At 48.9% G+C, this 22697-nt stretch overlaps 1 protein-coding gene across 1 annotated transcript in view; it reads right to left on the bottom strand.

The window, feature by feature from the left end:
• Window positions 1-274: 274 nt before the first annotated feature.
• Window positions 275-22697, bottom strand: part of LOC144108419 (uncharacterized) — a 36818-nt gene continuing 14395 nt past the window's right edge. The window contains exons 5-6 of the mRNA XM_077641661.1: window positions 1636-1927; window positions 275-929 (exon numbers count right to left, since the gene is read on the bottom strand). Coding sequence (XP_077497787.1) covers window positions 275-929; window positions 1636-1927 — 947 coding nt within the window. The remainder of the gene's footprint in view (window positions 930-1635; window positions 1928-22697) is intronic.

Genomic DNA, 22697 nt, shown 5'->3' on the forward strand with positions numbered 1-22697 from the left:
CAGTGGCAGAAGAGTCCCCATCACGTACGAAAAGCTGGTTTGTAATTCCAGATCTACCAAATTTGCAGTGAAATTTTTGTGCACAAAGATGCACGTTAGGGGGTCGAGTTGGAACGTTTTGTAGTTTGTGAGGCTCACGTTCCCGCCAGGTTCCTGTACGGCCACTACTGCCGGAGTATGCTCGTACGTAGACAGGTGCATCCTAAGATCCGCTCTCTTAGTCCTCGATTTCAAGCCTCGACTATTCCACTGCGTTAATGTTATGGGACTCTCTTTAGTTTGTCTCGCCATGTTGTGTCTGGAGATTGTTGTTATTCTGGAGGGGAAATTGCTCCTGGTGGTCTTCCTCCTCGTCCTCGCTCAGCACCCTACGCATCCTGTAGGCTCGGGGATTCTGGAGTCTCCTCGTGTTAGCGTATTTGCGAACCGTCATCGCTTTCGCTATCTGTTGTGAGACTATGGTGGGAATGGATTCCTGGACCCTTCTCATCATAGCTTCTAGTTTATTTTCAAGACTAGGTTCTGTGTCGCTTTCCATCGCCTCCTCTTGCTGAGGTGGCTGGGGTTTAGCTAGCGCACTTTCTAGTTTGCTCGTTAGCACCGCGATCTGCGCTTTTAGGGCTGATATCTGGTTTCGTAACTCGGTTTCTACTGGGTTGGGTGTGGGTGGAGAGGAAGGTTTGGGAGGAGGAGGAGGAGGAGGAGGAGAGGCGGTCCCACTCACCTGCCGCTTCCCGGTCTGGACTATGCTGGCCCAGGTCCTCTTTTGCTTGGGTTGATCAGAAGTCGACTCCCTGCTAGGTGGAGGGGGCGGGAGATTCCCGCTTCCTCCCTTCTTCTTCTTGTTTTTTTTCTTCTTTTTCCTCCTCTTTTTCTCCTGATTGCTGGGTTGCTGCTGCGCGTTCGTGCGGAATTTCGCCGTGCAGTCTCTGGAGTTCGTGGCGTGTTCGCCGCAAAACACCGCACATTTTGGTTTGCACACGTGAGGGGACCGCACCCCCTCCACAAACGGGGCTAGCGTTCCGCAGAGTCAGCAGTTTTTTTTGTCTCGGTGTCGGGCAGGTATCTGGCCTATGTCCCACCGTGCCGCACAAGTTACACGCTGGTATGGTGCGGCGGTACGTTGCTACCGGTATGACTTGCGCGTTGTACAATACAGCTCTGGGCTTGTACATGCCTTCGAAGGTGATTCTGGCTTTGCTCGAAGTTCCGAACTTTCGGATCTCCAGGATGGTGCTTTCTCCGTGAAAGCTTTTCACCTTCCCTCGCAGGGACTCGGTGGTTTCCAGATTGGCCACTGTGATGACTCCGTGAACCACGTTGTCTTCGCTCTGTTTTACGTGCCCGTGCAAATGGAGGTCTGCTCCTTCTTGGATTTTTATCGCAACGTCCCCGACCAGTTTGTCTGCCGCGTGGATGCTCGACGTGCCCACAATGATCAGGGTTTGGTCCGGGGATATTGTGAAGTAAAAGTTGTCCGCTTCGGCCTCCCCGACTCGTTGTCGTAGGGCTAGGCCTAGCTCACCGTGTTGTAAGTTCTTCAAGCTTGTCGCCGTCAATGGTTTGATGATTAGCACCACATCGTCTGGTCTAAATCTGCAGAGAAACTTGGGTTTTCATGCAGCTTTGACTTGCCTTGGGCCTCCGGCTGCGCGCTCATCGGATGCCTTGTCGGGTTGCGCATGGTGGCCTCCGTGGGCTGACGTGGCCTTCCCTTGCGCGCAGGCTTGGAGTTTCTGGGCTCTTTCTTCAAAAGCCAGGATCACATTAGCGTTGCAGGCTTGGTCCCGACTGGTCTGCGGCACAGTTGACCATGCCATGCCTTCCGGGTCGTAGCCGCGTTGCTGGTTTGCGCTTGCCATGTTGGCCTGGAGCGGCCTCCCCGCCGCCGAACGCCGGCGTTCAGCCTTGAAGCTGCGTCGCGGCGCTATGGTGGATGGGAGGAAAAAACGCTAAAAAAGGTCAACAAATCAGCCCACCGGGTTGGGAGTGGTCTCCCTGCATGCCGGCTGACTTGCCGGTCCTGTCAAGTCTAAAATTGTCGGAATCCAACGCGTTGGTCCGCCGCCACGGTCGAAAATCGCCGTAGCCGATGTCCCATGCGTCCGCTCGCTACGCGCGCTGGTAGCGCCCCTTCTCAAGCGAGAAAACCCAACCGGAACCCTCAGGGGCAAGCTAGGCTTAGCTCGGCGCTGCCGAGCGAGGCCGCGCTACGCGTCTGCATGGATTCTGCGTTATCGACGACAGCTACGCGGATGCCCGCTGTGTTGCCACCTGACGCAGCCTCCACGTCCACGCAATCGTCAGCGCCTCTGGGCCTCCAGCCTGCGCCGTCTTCCGATGCTACGACTTTGGCCTGTGACATGGACTGCTCTACCGCCTCCGTGCCCGTGGCACTCCCTCAAGAAACTGTGCCTGTCGCGCCAATTCAGTATTCCCACCAAGGGCCGTCACCAGCGTCTGAGCCTCCTCCACAGATGCCTCCCGTGAGACAAGGCTCTCTTCCGCCTGCTGCGAACTCGTTCCGCGTTACCATCAAGCCTACATTGCGCTTTGATATGACTGTCATCCCTGCCCGGAATGTTCAAGCCACAATTGACCATGCCCTTGGCTCTTCGAACTACTGCGGGTTTGTCGTCCATCGCCCATCGAACACCATCACGGTAAACTTGTCATCCTTGATGGACGCCCAGAAACTTTGCGCAGTTACGCGGATCCCCCTGGATGACAGCAAGCATGTCCCGGTGCAAATATATTTTGCATCTGGTCCTGACACACTCCGCTGCATGGTTTATCATGTCGACAGCAGGAGCCCTCCCGAGGAGGTGCGCGAAAATATTCGCTGCTCAACTCATGTTATACTGCAAGCACGGCCTATGGGTCGCCGGGGCTCATACCTGCTCATCCTGCAAGGCCCGTGGACTCTCCCGAAGTACCTTACCTACTACGGTGCGATCGTCAAACCACAGCCCTTCCGACCTCGTCGTATTTTTTGCTATCACTGCCACAAAGAAGGACATATGCAAAATACCTGCCCTAATCCAGCAGCTGTGGCCGACATGAATGAACCAACAGCTCATTGTGCCTTGTGCAAATCGCCGGACCATGACATTCGCTCCCCGCTTGTCCAAAGAAGAAGCAAGCGAAGAAGTTTCACAAGTCGCCTGGAAAAATGGATGTTCCTACAAGTAATCGCTTTGCAGCTCTCGCATGTGACGACAACGAATTCCCTGAACTTCCATTATCTGAGCCTGCTGCTCACCATACGTCTCCTCGCCAGTGTACATATGCACAAGCGGCTCACCTTCCCGGATCAAATGGTACGCCAAAACGTCCAGTGCATCCATCACATGTGGATACCACAGATGAAGACACAGCTTTAGACAATGCTATCGCGGAGGCTCGCCGCCGACTAGCTGAACTCACCCAGCGCCTGGAACATCGTCGTTCTCAATGCTCTCGAAGAATTCTCATAACTCGGGAGCAATCATCAGAGGAATCACCTAGGGTAAGCATTGGCCACAAGCAGGTGCCGACCACCTGTTAGCCGTGACTACCCCGACAGTGGATAAGATATTAGTGCTGATGAATCAGGTGACATCCCTCATCGTGGAAGCTCTTCGGCCTCGTCATGGATAGCGCATCCTCGGTGGTGGTGCACTGGAACTGTCGAGGATTCGCTAGTAAGGCCTCTGAAGTGAACATCCGCCTTCGCAACGGAAAGCTGAGGGCATGGGCGTTACTACTGCAAGAGCATAATGTACTGCCACGCCTTTCAGGTTTCTGCGCATACCATTCACCATCTATCCCTGATCGCCGTTGCACCGTCTCCTCCCTCAGCCCAGGTAAATCTGCAATTTATATTAACAGTTCAGTTCCGCACACACCGCTCGACCTTTCACGGTGGTGCAACACACGTCAAGAGGTAGTCGCCCTTCTCGTAAAACCTGCACGCAAACCCCTTATTCTAGTTTCTTTTTATAGTCGTACTGGCTCCGCATCTCCCAATCTGGGATGGGTTCGTTTTCTACGTTCTACCAACTCGGGTATCCCTATTCTAGTTGGTGGCGACTTCAACGGCGCACACACTGCATGGGGTTACCCATCGGATTCATCAAGGGGTTCACACATCCAAGGGAGCTTTTCGGATCATTCCTTTCAACTTTTAAACCACCCGAATACTTCTACCCGCCCACGATGTGGCCCGTATTCACCTGATTTGACTTGGTGGTTAGGCCCCGGTAACCCTCGTTGGGCTGTTGATTCTGATACTTGGGGTAGCGATCACAGCCCTATTTTTATCTCCCTCACGCCTACGCGTCTACGGAAAATACGCCGCACTGTACGAATAACATCATGGGACTCTGTACGCGCAGACAATCATTTATCTACATTCAACCCCTCTTTAGGATTGTCTACTCTATCTGCTGTTCTCGCAACTCCCACTATTACCACTACTGTAAATGAAGACGACCCAAACCCGGACATACATCTCTTGAATCTGTGGGCTCTTCGTCGCCAGGCGGATCTTTACGCTACTCGTCACCCCGATGACCTTTTGGCTCTTCTTACTCTTCACCGCGCTACCGCACGGGCGCGGCGCTATGCAAAGCGGCTAGGCAGGCAACGCTGGGCTGCATGGTGTGCCCGCCTGTCCTCTACGCAGGGCAATCGACATCTTTGGAGAGTGTTTCACGCCATGGAGCGCCCTTCTCAGGTTGCAGATTACACAGAGAGCATTCGCCTCGCGCTAAATGTGGATGAGGACACATTTGCACAACAAGCGGCCCGTCAATTTTTTCCAAACCATGACTGCACCGCTACGTCTCCACCTGACTTATCGGTAAGAGAGCCCTCCGATGGGAGTACTTCTGACCTCACCATGGCAGAGCTGCTGGCCTCCATTTACCGTTTAAAAACTGCTACTACTCTCGGGCACGACGGCATACCTAACTCCTTATTCCGTAACTTGGAAGGGAGGGCTTTGGAAACCCTACTTGATACTTTTAACGAAGTGTGGCTTTCTGGCGTCATGCCGGGAGACTGGAAGCATTCTATCGTGGTTCCAATACCCAAGTCAGGTCAGCCTCCAGTATCTCTCTCGGCCCTTCGTCCAATTTCTCTTACCCCTACCATCTGCAAGCTTTATGAAAACATTCTAGCCGCACGCTTATCATGGTGGCTGGAATCCCATGATTGTTACCCAGATTCCCAAATTGGTTTCCGCCCACAAATTAGAACGGAGGACGGCTTTGCTTCTTTGGCTGCTGACGTGCTTGATCACTCTCCGCAGAGTCACCTTGTACGAACCGTAATCGCTACATATATAACAAAGGCATATGATAACATCCTTCACTCTCCATTCTTGCCTCCCTTCAAACTCTTGTTCTCCCTCACCGGTTCCTCCTCTCCATTCACGCCTTTTTAGCAAATCGAACCTTCAGCGTGCGTGTCCACGGAAAGCCCTTTGGTAATTTCACTTCCAATAGAGGAGTGCCGCAGGGCTCCGTTTTCGCCCCCACATTATTTATTGTGGCTTTAATTCCTCTCGTTCGAGCCCTAGAGACCATCCCTTCTATCCGCGTGCTTGCATATGCCGATGATATCAACTTGTGTAGCTGTCATCCAGATGCGTCTATTCATCAGTCGATCCTTCAACACACGCTGGATGTATTGACATCTCGCCTCCCACCTCTGGGTTAACACTCTCTCCTACTAAATCATGTTTCATTCGAATTGGAAATAAAGCCGCCTCACGGAAAGCTCCCGCTTTAAATTTTACGGTACATAATTCTGTGATTCCTCAGGTAGAAACTGTTCGTATTCTTGGTCTTCTCCTCCATACATCTGGGACTGGCACCCCGTGGCTGACAGCCACCCGTAAATCGGCTCACGCTACTCTAGGTCTGATTCGTCGCATAGCTATGCGCTCTGGTGGCGCACGTGCTCATACGGCCCGCCAGCTTGTGCGCTCTATCCTTCAGCCACGAATAGTATATCAGGCACAATTTCAACGTCTCACCCGCAGACAGTGGGACTCCCTTGAAGCTATCAATCGTGAGGCTATGCGCGTCATAACATATCTGCCTTGTTTAACACCCATACCTGTGCTACAGGAGTTCGCCCAACTTAATACACTCAGTGAAATCATCGACCAACGGGTGGCAAATAGAGCTCGAAAACAGTCTCTCAAACTTCATCGTTTAAAGACACTTCCACCGTGGTCCTATTGCCAGCTCACTGACAATCGCCCCACTTTTTCCCCGTCGGGATCAGCAGCGTATCTGCCTGAAGGGTGCATATTATACACGGATGCAATGATTGCGCCTTGGGTGAAATATCAGAGTAATTTAAAAGAAAAAGAAGAAAGAAAATATCGGGAGAGAATATGTGAGAATTAAATAATTAAATATATGATAATACCCAAACGCTCTTTCGAATGCGGAAATTTGGAAACAATTAGCAAGGGAATCTGTCGATAGCTCTTGTATAATTGTGGAGGTATTCGCAAACTTGATGCAATGCAAAACCCCTGGTGCTCGCGCCGAAAGAGAGGAGGAGGGGAACCGACAAAGTGAGACCGAACATCGTAAAGGGAATTTCTAGGTGTGCTCTCCTCTGATGTGCAAATCTCCGGCAAGATAGTTAGAAATGCCCCAATGTCTCTACTTCACCACAAGCCGCACAAAAGTTTGTGGCACTGAACCCGCATCTACATAAGTGAAGATTTAAACGGGCAAACCTGCACCGCATGAGTGTCATCGCTACCTCACACTGCCGGGTTTTACACGCACGAGTCTTCCATGGGTACATGAGATGTTGGTAGTCAACAGTAGTGAGTAAGGGACCGTTTCACGCGGTGGTTATAAAATGAAAACGCTGAAATCAAGTCATACCGAAAAGAACAAGATTAGGGATGCTACATGCAACTGGTGCATTTAGAGCTGATTTTGCTAAAAAGTCTGCTGCTTCATTTTGTTAAATACCGCAGTGACCTGGTATCCGAACGAAGCGCACCTCTTTCACCCATCCAGGAATAAAAAAAAAACCTTAATGAGCGCCTCAAAAATGCGTCTCGTGTGGACTCCAGCGCCAGAAAAACAGAGAGACAATCTGAGAGGAATACCACCCGAGAAACAGTAGTGGAAATTTTCAAAGCGGCCAGCCCCAGATCCATAAACTCTACTAGAAATACGGTTGTGTAATCCGAGACTCTAACGAAAAAGCGCCACGAGAGAGACTGAAAAAATACCAGCCCCTGCCTTCCGGTCGGCCCCAGACGCATCTGTAGCAATTACAGTATGTTGCGGGTACTGGGAAAGGTGATCAAAGAGGATTCCAGTTAATGTACTTGCAGTCAGATGCTTCGTATTATGTGGGAAAATATAATCAAAAGGAACATCCACAGGGAACGCTGCCCAACCAACTCTGCATACAAAATTGAGATCCACACCAATGTTGGATGAAAGGTTCTGAGTATATACAAACTGAGGGAGGCGGAACCTTGACCAATGAGGAATGAGAAAAAGTGCTGGGTGCGAGATGAAAATAGGTGTAGCCACACCAGGAGCCGACTCAAATGGCCGCAAAAAAGTCCTGACAGTTAAAAGGTGAAAACGGGAGTTAAGGTCGGGAATAAGAGCCCCCAGGTACAGAACTGCGGTAGAAACTGATTGAGCAAGACCTAGGCAGAGGCGCAGTGCGCGCCTTTCTAAGAGCAGCAACGGATGAAGCTTACATTTAGGGGAGAGAGAAAAACGTATGCAGCCAAACTCCAAAATGGGTCTGTCATAGGCTTTGTAGAGAAACACAAGCGTGTCCCGGCGCATGGCGAATTTCCTATTTCTTATCCGTTGTTGTCTACCTAGTGCACGCTCTCCTCTCTCAACGTTAGTCTTGATGTGCGGCCGCCAATCGAAATTGGCGTCATAAATGACGGCTAGATACCTCAAAGATTCTACCTGAGGTATGCTGTCCGAGCGATAGTGTAGCGATATACGTAGAGGCATGTTGGTTTTAAAAACCATCAGGCTGCTTTTGACCACATTTAATACCAAATTTAATGTATCCAGCCAAACCTCGAGCGCATTGAGGTAATCCTTGAGAGAACAATATAGGGCATGAATGTCTGCTGCAGAAGCAAAGAAGGCTATGTCGTCTGCACAAACATATCTGTAACATCAGGGTGCACAGGAATGTCGCACATCAGCAAATTGAATACAAGTAGCGAAAGTACAGAACCTTGTGGCACGCCTCTAATTTGGGCATGGGTGTCTGAGGTGAAGGAACCGTCAGAGCAAAAGAACTGTCGTCCGGTTAAAGATTCCCGGATCCATGCATAAATGTAGTACGTACGGCGGCTGTAATAATGCTTTTTTAGAGAGAAGGATCGAATATTCAACACTGTCATACGCTTTAGCAATGTCAAGCGTCACTAATGGTGACACTTCTTTCTTGCGCATAGCAAGGTGGACTCTGCTCTCTAAATCGACATGGGCAGACCAAATGGAGCATCCCCGGCGAAAGCCAATCTGGGCAGAGGTCAGTGCGTTCACTACTGAAACATGCGTTGATAGGGGGCTGCGCACAATTCTTTCTAAGAGCTTTACCAAATTGGATGTTAGAGCTATCGGCCGAATGTTAACAATATGGAAGCCTTCCTTTGAATCTTTTAAGAGCAATATTATTTTCGCCACCTTCCAGGAGTGCGGACACCATGCAGTTTCCTAAGGTGTATTGACCACGTCGAGGAGGTCCTGAGTGAAGTCTTGCGCTAATATTTTCAACGTACCGACCGTAACACCATCCCAACACGGAGCTGTGGATTGCATTAAAGAAACTGCAGTTGTTAACTCTGATTTGTAAACCACAACATAGTCTGAGCAGAGGTAGGGGGCGAACAAAGGGACCCTACTCTGCTCCTGAAAACGTGAAGCAAGCCCTTGAGCAACTCGCTCTAACTCATCTTTCGCCTAATGTGGGGAGAGCACCACCAGACTGGTTATCTGCATGGCTGAGGAGCAGAGGTGGGCAACCTCTGAGGTTTCGACCTCATGAGGTCGACCTCAACCTCAAAATGACCTCAACCTCACGTCTTGAGGTGAGGTCGGAGACGGCTTGAAATATTGTGAGTGAGGTCACCAAATCAGACCTTAACCTCACGAGTGAGTTTGAGGTTGAGTGATTTCGTTATTCAGTGAGGTCGAAATTTTGAGGTCGAGACTTATTGCAGTTGCCACACCTTACGCCGGCGAGTGCCGCTTCCGAAGCGGAGTTGCAGCGCATCACTGTAGTGTTCATGCAATGACGCTTGGTGTTAGGGTTCCCCTGTTCGGACAGCCGGATGCCACAGTTCCCCCTTAGCGGCTGGTGCTGCACCGTAATGTCCGTTCAGTCCGAGCATACAGGAAGACGCACCCCTCTGGACTTCCCGGAAGGGGTGTTGCTGTCACAGCACGTCACTCTCCCTCCTCCTTGCACCGCTGGCGTAGCACCTGGCTGCCTGCCGGTCGGCTCAACCGCCCGAGAGCGCGCAAAGCACGTAGCTCACGTTGACCCGCGGTAGCTTTGTTTGATGCCGCAAACAAATAATTTCAGTCCAACAAGCATGCAATAAATTCGTCGCAGCGCGGATGGCCCAAAGCAAGACTGCTTCGTCTTCATGCTCGTTGCCGGCGCTGACGTCATGGCTCTTGCCTTGTAGTCAAATAAAGGGGATTCTGCTGTACATTACAAGCTGACTTAACAGAAACTGGAGTATTCGGCACAGGAGAGAGAATGTGATTCAGGTGGTTCCTAACAAGGACACCTGCTGATTTGATTAAAGAAAGCACGAAGCAAGAAAAACCTGTATAACACCGTCGAAGATTTTGATCGGTGACTTCCCCTTTCGAATCTCGCACTAATTCCGTATACTCTCATTACGTAATGCAAGGAGATGCAAATATAACTTCGCTTATTTTGTATCTTTCGGAATAACCTCTCTTTGGTCTCCTGTTCCTTGCTCCGCGGAAATTCGCTTATTATGCCGAAACACCGCGATACGACGCGAACGCACCAGCATAGCGGTGTTGCAGTGGCGAAAAAGTCTGTGATGATGTTGTAGCTGATTGATTTCCTTTTTCTTAAAGAAGATGTGTGAAAGGAACTGATTACATACTCTCGATGCGCTGCTAAGTCATCGTTTGAAAGCTTCTAATATGACGCTTAATTTGGCACACTGTTGTTCGCTTCTGTTTTTAGTGTCCGATATTTGTTTGTATGTTTATAATCACTTTTTTTTATTCTCGTATGGGATCAGTTAGGTTGGCGGCCTGCCTTGCTGACGGCCAGGCACTACACGATATCTTTATTTTACCCATATTGCAGAGACACATCGTTCACCTTAAACGGCTTCACAGAATGCTCGCGCGGTGCTCGTGGGTAAAATAATAATAATATAATTGGTTTTGGGGGAAATGAAAATAGCGCAGTATCTGTCTCATATATCGTTGGACACCTGAACCGCGTCGTAAGGGAAGGGATAAAGGAGGGAGTGAAAGAAGAAAGGAAGAAGAGGTGCCGTGGTGGAGGGCACCGGAATAATTTCGACCACCTTGGGATCTTTAACGTGCACTGACATCGCACAGCAAACAGGCGCCTTAGCGTTTTTCCTCCATAAAAACGCAGCCGCCGCGGTCGGGTTAGAACACGGGAACTCCGGATCAGTAGTCGAGTGCCCTAACCCCTGAGCCACCGCGGCGGGGTGGGTAAAAAACGTCGAATATGCTTCTGTACCATTGGTTAGTTCAGTTTTGAAGGAAAACAAGTGATTGACTTAAAGCAGCTTGTCTGAGACTGGTTGACAAAATGGTACCCAGAATTCTGTTGAGGTGTATGAGTACTTAAGCGGCTTTTTTCCCCTGGGTGGGTCGGTAAGAGGAGGGGAGGGGGGGGGGGGGGGGGAGGCTCGGAAAAATATTCCGCTGCGGGCAAATTTTAGCGGAGAGCCATGGTGCTCTTGACAGAGAGCGGTTCACGCTGCCCATTCTATGGCAGTTATATTGACCCATGTGATTTTAACAGTTGGCACAGTGTTCGTAGACGTAATCTAGCCCTTTCAAAATGCCTCGGGTTCACCGAGTCATCGGAGAATTCCCAGGATTTCGAAACCATTGCCATCGCCTGCTGGAGGGAAGTAGCGGAAATGGGGGAGGGTCTTGACCTGCCAGGAACATCAACATCATCATCCTTAATTATTAGCTGCAGGTATTCCTATTTCCCCACACAATAATTGTCTTCGGTTGCTGGGAAATGTACAATATTTAATCAATATTCTGGCAACATTTAATTTGGTAGCGGTATATCAGACTTTTCCGGGCTCATAAGGATACACTGTTAGCATCATCATCATCATCACCATCTTCTCGAGAGTCAAAGGCATGTGTCGTTGCATGATCTTTGCTGTATGATATACATGAGAACTGGCGTGTTTACCTGCTGAACAATACGAATGTAGTTAATGTGGACCGAGTTGTGGGCACACCTTGAAATGCGTCATGCACGCATGTGTTCTTATGTGGGATCCATATGGATCTTGCAATGGGGGTGGAAGGGTGTGGATGGGGGCCTGGTATGACGAGAAATTACATTGTTGACACGTGAGCAGGTGTGATGTCATATTACAGCGTCGTCACGTGACTAGGTTTGACGGCACATTACATCGCTTTCCCGTGACTTGGTATGACGCAACACTCACATGGTGTTATCACTAATAATACTAATTAGTCTTAGCATTACCTGATTCTATTAATTAGCATTAATTGATTATGTGACGTAATTATCTTCTTTGCGTGACTCATCAGCTCGTGGCGTCGCATGGCGCCGTTTCTTGCGGACACTTTTTAGCGGATGTGACCTTTGGAAGTGAGCCATCTAATGCTTTCGCATTAACAAAAGCAGCCGCTCGCTTCTACACAGACATTAATGCAACGTGCCTCTGTTGGTGTATTACAGTCGCAGCTTGTTAAGTGTTTTCGAAGGCAACATACAGAGGACTGAAAAGGTCATTCTCGCTGTGCCGGATGGAGCTAGAAAATAGAAATATACTGATAAGCGTCTGCATAACCGTCGCATTAGAAAGTGCATCGACGACCAGTTTCTTTATATTCGGTAACTATTCTCAACCTGAAAAGAGTATGGTCAATACATCCCCCCTCCTCCCAATTTCTGGTAGATGGCGTAGAAGCGCTGTGTTTGACAATTGCCGGTTCATGCGTGAATGAGCGAGAGGCTTCCAATACGAACAAATATACACGAAGCAGGTTGCCAAATATTGGTACATATAAAGTACTCACCGGCGTACTGGTGGTAACCGCGTTTGGGACACCCCTGCCCGCAGGCCATATACTCTCTGAGGGTTCAACCAAGATTATAAGCTTCTCCTATTGCGTGCAAATCAATAGTGTCTGTACACACCTTAATAAATAATACCATCATCATTTTGGCTTTGCTGTCTCACAGGGTTCTTATAATTGTTTTGAACATAAAAGCTTCTTAATCGCTCTTAGTTTTGTTTTTCGTTCCTTTTCTGAGGTCGAGCAGCCGACCTCAATCTCACAATTTGAGTTTGAGGTAAGGTTCAGTGAGGTCAGCAGTGGCCTCAGGGAAAGTGAGGTGAGGGCGCCTAAGGAGACCTCAACCTCAACTGATGAGGTTGAGGTTGAGTGAGGCCGGCAAATTCTTTTTGAGGTTGAGGTGAGGTCCAGATTTTTTAGGTGAAATGCCCAGCTCTGCTGAAGAGTTCATATTCTGTTTCCTAAAGCGATACAAAGCCTTCCTATTTTTTGTATTTGAAAAATTATGTGTTCAAATTTTGATTGTAGTCATCCTTTGCCTTTGCTATGGTTATTTTAAACGAGGCCGAGAAAAATTTGTAGTTGACCCAATTTACCGGGCTCTGATTATGCGAAAGAGTTCTCCACGCTGCTTTCCTACGACGGACAGCTGTCTCACACGCGTCATTCCACCATGGGGATGGGGGTTTATTGCAAGCAGCGGAACTCACAGTGAACTGGGAGCTCTCCGTAGCCTTAAAAACAGAAGAAAACACTAGCTGAACCCTGTCGCTCCTACATGGACAAGGATCAGATGTAAAGGAGGCGCGCAAAGATGATTTGAAGGCTGCAAGATTAACTAATTTTCGGGCAGAACCATGATTTCGGAGGGGGCTCATCAATATGGTGAAAGTAATTGGCAGGTGGTCACTAGATGTGCCACAGTCAATTGTGGACCATGCCCCTACACCTACTCCTCTTCCTGCCAGGGACAAATCGAGAACTGAGCGCAAGTGTCTGCGGATGAAGGTTATGGCCATGCTCATAACATATGTTTGCGACTGTCACAGTAGAGCAGTGCGGCAAAGTGAGCTCTATAGGTAGAAGCTCGCAATCAGAATCCATTACTTTTTAGTCATTGAAACCCGGTGACAATATTTTGACGAAATCAGGGTCACCATCCCGCTGCCCCTACCACTTTTCCGGTCCGCACGGAAAACACGAAAACAGTTTAAAGAAAATGAGTTAATAGGGGAGAGCCAAGTTTCTCACAAGAACACAATATCTGGGTTCTCATAGAAGAATTTTTAAGTCAGGAAGAGAAGATGCAATAAAGCGGCAATTTAATTGGAGACCCCTTGCACTCGCCATGATAATTATTCGAGATGTGAGGCTGAAACAGCCTCTTGTAGCATATCTGACTTGGAAGACACTCTAGAAGGCCCTTTTTTGGTCTTGAGCTGGGGAACGGAGTACTTAGAAGGAGAGGTTGAAGCACTACGCTTCTGTGTAGGTCAAGCCATTTCTCCTTCATTAGTGCAAACAGTGTTGCGAGAAAGACTTACAGGGACGCTGTCGAGAGGCGACATGTGAGACTGCACATTGGGTAATGACATGGCAACGAAACTTTGAGCACAGGTTTGCTGTGATGTTGATGCTGGTGGAACTACGAGCTGAGGTTTAGAAATAGCCTGATTTGCAACAATATCAAACAACGCCTGCGTGAAGCCGCTTAGCATGCGCTCGACCAGAACTGAGAGTGCTTTTTCGACGGTTGAAACTATGGAGGCAGACAATGTGGCCTCGAGGTCAGGAGTAGAGGAACGCACAAGGCTGGCATAGGAATGGTTTCTGCGGTTAAGGAGTGCATAAGCGTCTGCCCGTGAGGAGCGATTCTGCTCAATTCCAATAAACATTGCTCCTGTGACCGACTTTCACAAGTGGCATCATCGGCGCTGTGACTGTTATTGCATAGACAACAGCTTGGTTGTTTAGCGGTGCAGCTGTCGGAAACGTGACCTTCGTCACACACCTTGCATCTGGTCGCCGACTTACAGGCTGTACCACTATGTCCAAATCTCCAACAGTTGGTACATATTGCAGGGGTCGAGGATGCAGCGGTTACACTCTGTAGACAATTGGCCCAATTTTCAACTCCGAGGGGCACGTGTGACCAGCAGAAGTTGTTATGACTGACTCCGTTGCAACATGTACTCCAGTCATATCGCGAGAGCAGCGGTATACAGAAATAATTCCCTCCACGGCTTCCTGCAACTCCTCCAAAATTTCTTGAATTGAAGATGACGGGTCCAGTCAACACACAATGCCCTTAGTGCACGCAAGCTGCTCAGGAATGAAGGTTTTAACCGGCAGAGAAGTTAAGGTATTACACCGGAGCAGATTAGACACACACTCAATGTTTGCCGACTTACAAACAATGCCACTCCTTCCAAAATGCCGCACTTCAGAGATATCGAGATAGTGACTGGTTAGACTTTTCAGTTCCTGTATTGTTTTAGGATTCTTCATTTTGAGAATTCCATCTCCAATCGGTACAAGCGCCACGGGAATTGAATCGACACCATTTTTTAGAAATGAATTAAAAGACAAGCTTTCGGCCGGCAGTCTGGTGAACCAGGCTGCCCAGCCTCCTCCCGGGGAGGTGAAAGAGATGCCTACACACAGCGCGCCGGCAACCTTACATCACGCGCCTCAGCAGAGCTACCCTGAACCCTGGCAAAAACTCCACGACCGCTGAACGGCCTCACCAAAAGAAACGCCCGGCACCACCAGGAAACGAAACAGGCAGGCATGGCGCGCGAAATGTGTGCAGGTTTAGTCCTCCTTTTGTAGCCACGGCCAGACGTCCTGTTAACTACAATGACACTCATAGGACAGCTTAGCGCAATAAATCCAATCATGAGCCCTATCATCGTTCTCTCACTGGGTACGCCTAATCCAGACAATCGAACAAAATCAAACATCACAACTGGTTCAGAAGTGGCCTTTTATTTTACCTTGGGTGATTGTAAAGCGACTGGTGCAGGTACTTAGCATTTGAGTGTCTCTCCATGGCACCGGTGATCGAAGCGACGGCGTTGAAGTCAGTTGGAGTTGCCCACTCTTCAACGCGTTGCCGAGTTTGTCTGCAATTAGAATTGCCTTAGCGTCGCGTACCTGAGCATCAAAAGACAAAAAATTTAAATATGTTTTTTGTTCACGCAACGAGTGGCGATTTATGTGAAAAAATGTGTCTGCTTGAGAAAAGGTAACTTGAACGCCATGGCGGTATTGGCGACGATACTCTCGAAAGTTGGCGGCTACTAGCTCCGCCCGGAAAGTGTACAACAGCTTTATCTTACCGGTACTCACCTATGGGACAAACATGGAGGCTAACGAAAAGGGTTCATCTTATGTTGAGGACAACGCGGCGAGCTATGGAAAGGAAAATGGTAGGTGTAACATTAAGGGATATGAAGAGGGCAGAGAGAAAAACCTTATTCCGCTCTAAATTTAGATGTCTTGTCCGGTGACTGTGGGTTGTGGTGAAAGCATTTATTTAAATATTGCAGAGAGGTTGCGTGCTGGTGCCATTGGCTGGAAGGCAGTCCTTTGACAGGGAAAAGCCGCTTTTTTCTTCAGTTGTATCTGAATTTCTTTGAACCTCAGCAACATGAATACAGCAATGCATCATTGAGTGTTGCAGCTAATATTCCAGTATATTCTTTGCGCTCACCGCAGCGATGGCCTAGTGCAATTGAGCATACGCCTCTCATGTGGGATGCACCGGGTTTGATCCTCGGTGCCACCGGGTATTCACCAGTACACTTTCCCCTGGCCTGGTGCTGGACTAATTTAGGGTAAAATGCTTGGGGAATGGGTCTTTGATCTCACCTTTAGTAGACTAAAACACCTTGTGCTGTGGCACACACTGGCCACAAATGCCCTTGCCGCATAAAAGTTCATATTCTTTGCACTTACAATAGTGAGTTTTCTTTAAAAAATTCGGTGATGTACAACTCATTTTTGAGTTCTTCGTAGCAGTAATATTTTCATTTTTGCAATGCATTCCTTGTGGGCTACATGATGTCCTGATTGGAGTTGTGGTATGTTAACCACGCGAGTTTTTCCTGAAACGATGGCTGCAAGGTGGTGACCAACCCCAGCTTTCTTGTTTATTTTTAAAACGAATGCCTTTCTTGGCTCATGAATGCCGTGCACGGAAGTTGTAGACAAAGGCTGTCTGCACTTGTATGGTAATTGAAATAAGAAAATTGGGGCCTATGTGGGAATCCAGCCTCGGCCGCCGTCTTGAGTCTAGTGAATGCACATCTTAAAACACATCTTCGAAATATGTACTGAGCCCTACATGAGTAATTATGAGCATGTTAATTGCAGATGTTGCAATCAAGCGAGTAACAAATTTTCTCCATTTCCGGTAAATTTCCTCCGTACTTGGCGTGCAGTCATAGCGCCATCTTCTGGCACCCACTGAAAAACCCCTCAATATACTGTGCTGGTTCCAGCAGATGGTGCAGATGGTGGACAGCACACACCTTTCGAATTTCTGCACTTAAAGAGAAGTGCACTTTATAATTTTTTACTTCTTTTTTATGAGTAGGAGGGAATTTCATTTGCATGTACCCCTAGCCGTGCACCTTTGTTCAGTGGTGTTAAGATCGACTTAGTGCCGACTTTGGCCTTCCAGGGTGTACGTCCTACAGTTGGGTGTACTCAAGGGTAGGTTTAAGCTTTGTAACCCCACCCCATTAGATTTTTCTTTATAAACAATCCCCCCCTTTTTCCCAGTCTTTTTGCTGCTATTAGTGTTAGAAAATGCATGGTTGTACGGGACCATACCCTCCAAATGGTGCACCCTCCAAGAGTTTCCTGTAAATCTATTCCAGACCAGAAAACGGCATTTTTGTCATGCAGGTTGCAAAACTGTGCCAACATATCAAAATCCTACACTCTGAATGGTCCAAAACTGGTGATCGGAAGGTGGGGGTTGGGGGGTTTGTACAGTCTTTGAAAAAATACTATTGATTTCCTCAAACTGTCCCCAATCCCATCTTAGTGTGTAGTATTTTCCTTATTTCAATCTTTGGCTACTACAGATATCGTTTAAATCACTGACGGATCTTTAGTGGGCATGTACGAATATTCGATAATTTCGGTCGAATGATAAATTATTTAAATTATATTTGATTCGAATGCTTTGTATCTGAAATATCGCAGTACTCGTCTCGAGCAAATCACGTTTCGTAACTCTTGCTGCGCGTGGTTTCGGTTCGGCGTGCCTCCTCCAGGACGGCATCACGGTGCGCGCGTAGTCAAAGTCCTGACTCATGGAGGGAGGAGAACTCAGAGGAGGCCCTCGGTATCCAAGCTGCACGCTAGAAATCGTGCCGGAAGTCACGCGCTTTCGCAAGGACTACTGGGAGTTTTGGCCGCTGGTGCAGCCAATAGTAATACTGGGTGCAGCAGCGTTGTCTGCTGCGCATACGCAAGCGCGCAGAGACGGCAGCCTAGTAGGAGATGGGGAGGGGGGCGTAGGGGGGATCCGGCTTGAAAACGTGTGACGTAGCCGTTGTTCCCGAGTTCTCTCCTTCTTCCATGTGTCAACTCCATGGACGCTTCCTAGGAGTTCGCGCCGCGTGCCTGCTCGCCCACGCGCTTGCCGGAGTAAATCTGCGCATGCTTGTGGCAACAGACGCGAGCAGGTGGCAGCACAGCTCCCAAATCTGTAGCTGCCAGGTGGTTGCGGCACGTACGCGCCGTAACCGGCACAGCGGCGTGCATCAATAGAGGAGGAGGAACAAACTTTTATTCGTCATGCATTTGACAAAGACGGCAGGGGTGAGGGATAGGTCAGGCAGGTGTGTGGGCCCTCTCGACCAACACTACTAGATTACCTTGTAACGTTGCTCTATACGGCCCTGGGTGGGTAATTAAGTCCATGCTTCATGGCAACCTCAAGGGCCCCACCCGTTTCCCACAGTTGGGCCTCCGTGGCAGGGCTGAGCAACGCAGTCTCCCTCTGACTTGCAGATTTGGAGGCTCACAGGTGGATTGGCCCTCTGGGCACTCGAATAGAATGTGATTGACGTTTGGTTTAGAATGATTCTAGCGGGAATTGTGTTCCACGGGATACACCAGGGAGTAGATGATGTAAGGATTTGGGATTGCTCCCGTTTGAAGTTGCCTACAGGCAACGTGCTCTACTTTGGTGAGGGATTTGTGCGTAGGTGGGTATTTGAGTCTCGATAGTGGAGAGTGATTTCACGATAGGTTACCAGGCGCTCCCTCCCGAACCAGGGGCACCGGTCACTATGTGCCCGGTTGACGAATCCTCGGGCACATTAATGGGCTGTCGTGTTCCCTGGGTGGGAGGTGTGTGCTAGCACTCATTTGAGCTGGAACCTTTGGTTGGTTGGTTTTTTTGGGGGAAGGAAATGGCGCGGGACACCTGAACCAGGCTGTAAGGGGAGGGGTAAAGGAAGGACTGAGAGAATAAAGAGGTGCCCTAGTGGAGGGCTCCGGAATAATTTCGACCTCCTGGGGATCTTTAACATGCACTGACACTGCACAGCACATGGGCACCTTTGCTTTTCTGTGGATAATTTGGCTCTTGCCAGGATGGAGTGAGCTGGGACATGAAACCTCTGAGCTAAGTTCCTGATTGCTGGGTTTAGATAAAGCACAGCACGATGCGCTTTCACACTCCGCCAGGGCACGCGCGCTGATTGGTCCAGACGGTACAGGCGTGCAAACAGCTGGCCGGCGTCTTGTGGCATCCTCAGGGCGAACTGCGCATGCGCAATGGCTTCCCCGGGAAGGAAATCGCGCTGTGCTAAATCTAATTGGAGAACATGCTGCACCCTTGACTTCCGAGGAACAAGTCTAAGCTGACTGCAGCTGCTACAGACGTGCAACAGACTCTACTACAGACTCATTAAAGGGACTACTGCAATAAATTAATTGAGGTTACGTAAAGCAGACGAGAGATAGGCATTCCATTACTCGTAAGGTAGACAGAAACGCCGACTCTGTCGCGCCGCAATGCATTCGACAGGCACGATTTTGCTTTTCGAATGCCCAGCGTGCATCCGGCGCTCAGCGTTGCGCTGTGTTCTCTTCATCCGCTTTCCGACGAGGCTTTTCGCATGCTTTCTCCTCACCCTATCCTCCTTGTAGAAGTAGCTATCCCAGACAACACAACTATATCCTCAGGACGACCTGAGGATTAATTTGTAAGGACATTGGGTTTTCCTGAGGATGTTCTCTACTGATCCTCATCAAGTCCTCAGGACATCTTCCTCTGAAGGACCGTATGAGTCTGTTTTCTGGACTTCAGATCACGATTTAGACCAAAGAATGTTGTTTGGTTGGCTGGTTTATGGGGGTTTAACGTCCCAAAGCGACTCGGGCTCTGAGAGACGCCGTAGTGAAGGGCTCCGGAAATTTCGACCACCTGGGGTTCTTTAAAACGTGCACTGACATCGCACAGCACACGGGCCTCTAGAATGTCGATGGTGGGCCTTTAGAATTTCGCCTCTATCGAAATTCGACCACCGCGGCCGGGATCGATCCCGCGTATTTCAGGCCAGCAGCCGAGCGCCATAACCACTCAGCCACCACGGCGGCTCCAAAGAATGCGGGTTATTATTTGTTTAATTGTAGGCAGTGTGCACAGGGGTTGTGAGATTTCTTTTTGCTTTTTTGTCTTGGATTTTGGCAAACAAACCTTGCAAAAGTTTTGCCATGCTCAACAACTGACCGCATATTTTTGTACCTACTGGCTGTTCTGCATGCAATCTTTCCGTTGAGCGATGACCATCTAACTCTCTCTGGAGTTTAATTCTGCCGTCGGAATGAAAAAGCCACTCATACGAATGGTCCATAAATCTAAAAACTCCAACTATATCGGAAGCATGCAATACACAAGGTCAGGCTTAAAAGACAAAGCATATTAAAATATCTCAAGGCATATTATTTCAGTTTAAATGGTTTCCTTCATTAAATCGCTACTGTACACTATTTTTTTTAAACCTGCACTTTTTAAGTAATGACTTCCAAGGGCCCGAGATAAAGCTGCTTTTATCTCAGTTCAGTGCCACAATATTGTTCAGCTGTGATAGGATGCAGCATGGATGGAACATGGCCGTTGGTCGTAACAGATTCAGCTGTCCGATGTGTGAACCTATAGGAGTCGTGAGTCAAGGTGAGACTGGCTGAGTCACGAGTTGAAATGGGGCGCGTGAGCCCAGATGAGTCGTGAGTTGAAATGAGTGAGACCAAATGAGTCGTGAGTTGAAATGAGTGTGTGAGCCCAGATGGGTCTGAGCGAGTTGTTAGTGGTTGACACTTGATGACTTCTGAGTTTGTGTGAACCCAAGTGAGTACTTGTAATTCTAATTGAGTTTATGATTTCGAGTGAACCCAGGCCTCTGAGTGTGTTTGAGTGAGCCCTTAGGGTGACCAAACTTTTGTGAGTGAGCACTCGTGATTTTGCCGAGGTATGAGTCGTCACCGAAACCTGACGCCTTCGTGTGCCGGCGCGGGTACAGCCAGGCCTCCTCGTGGATGGGGGCCTTTTTGCTCGTCCGGCACAAAAGCTCCCCCGTTTGGTGGTCATTTCCTCGCGCGTCTGACAACTTCGCGGTTGGGTGGGCAACGTTACTAGAAGTTTGGAACAAGCCTTATTGTAAGTCATATGAGGACATCAATAAGTGCTTCGAGGAAATAGACCTCTCCCGGCCTACGTCATTAGCCCAGGTGTCTCTGGTGAGAAAAGAAAGGTTGCGAGGCTCCTCGAATCGGAGCAGAAAGGCGGCTAGGGAGCCCTCGAGACCAGCAAAACCGGTTCAAGCGTGCAACACCTTGTGCTTAATTCGAGGAAACGGCGCGGAAGCCCGGGCACACGCGTTCTCGTCAGCGCGCACCGAACCTACATCTGTCGTCTAGCAACAGTGACATATCCCTCTCAGACTCCGCCTCATGTGTGAATGCGGGAGAGGCAGTGGGGCAACACCACTCTGGTCCCACGGTGGGAGCCTCGCTGGCCAGTGACGTCATGAGCTCTTCCCCTCTCGAGGTCCCCGGTGTGAATTTTTTTCCTCCTCCAGGACCCAATAAATTTGTTTTTATGTAACCATTTCGGTTGTCTTGTTCGCCTTCATTTGTTGCTGATATTGCATAGCTTGCAGCTCCGCAAAACACACGAAGGAAGCAGCCCGCTAATTTCGCTTGATGCCGGGCCGCCTGCACAACATGACACAACCCCAATTAATGGACCACCGGTGTCCCAAGAATGCACGAAGGACGTATATCCGTTGCTGGATATTCGTATGTCCGATGGACGTCGAGTTTGAACCTGGATAGGAACTGTGGACATCCCTGAGACCGTCCCGCGCAAAAAAAAAAATGCGGCCGAATGAACGTCCCTCGTACGTTCACACCGGACGTTCCGACGTCCTTAGGATGCCAGGATTAGGATGTAGTGCGAATTCAAGATGCTCAGACCTTTGTCGAACAACTCAGTGCCTACCTTGTCATCCTCTGGACGTTTGGAAACGGATATATCTTGGACCATTTGTGGCAGCTGCTAAAACAAATAAGTTTAAAGTGCTAATTCCTTGGCATTATCAGAAAACCGAAGGAACAATTAACATGCGTACAACTTTCTCAGAAATGGTCATACAATCCTGCAGGCAGGCAATCACGGAACTCTTGACAGCAGGTTAATCTTCATTATTAACAGCTTTAATTAATCTGATAACTCTAAGGCACAAAGAGGGCAACAGTGGAGCGCATGGACGCACCTCGTTACCTAACCTTTGAAGCCATGGGCTCATCCTTGTATGCCTCTGTGTGTGTTCATTGTGCTCTATTGGTGGGTGGTTAATAAGTGAAGTTTAATGAAATATTTGCGCCACGTATGCCAGCTAAGGCAGGCACAATTTAAGAAGTTCAAGTACAAAATTCTGTTAAGTTGAAAAGCATCATTACTGTATCGAGGGGAAAAAAATGTAGGATACAATGCTAGAAACATACTTCTGTTTCTGCTGGTATCACAGCTTTCATTAGACGTTCCCCCTCTCTCTGATCCTTACCTCTCGTCCCATCGATCGTACAGTAGCTGCTGTCTCACTGCCACCACGCAAAATAATTTTGTAATCAATTTTGTCTTTTTTACCGCATTTCAAAATCTCGGGAGAGGAAAGTGTATCCTGCAGACGTCCGGACTCGGCCGTCCGTGCCTGGGCGTATTTCGTACTTCCCGTGGATATCCGGATTTGGTACGGAACTACACGGATCTTAGTGGAGCGTCGATAGCTAATCGCTGGCCGTAGTTTCATGGGCAATGGCAACAGCATCAGT

Source organism: Amblyomma americanum, chromosome 10 (genome assembly GCF_052857255.1).
Source record: "Amblyomma americanum isolate KBUSLIRL-KWMA chromosome 10, ASM5285725v1, whole genome shotgun sequence".
Classification (NCBI taxonomy): Eukaryota; Metazoa; Arthropoda; class Arachnida; order Ixodida; family Ixodidae; genus Amblyomma; species Amblyomma americanum.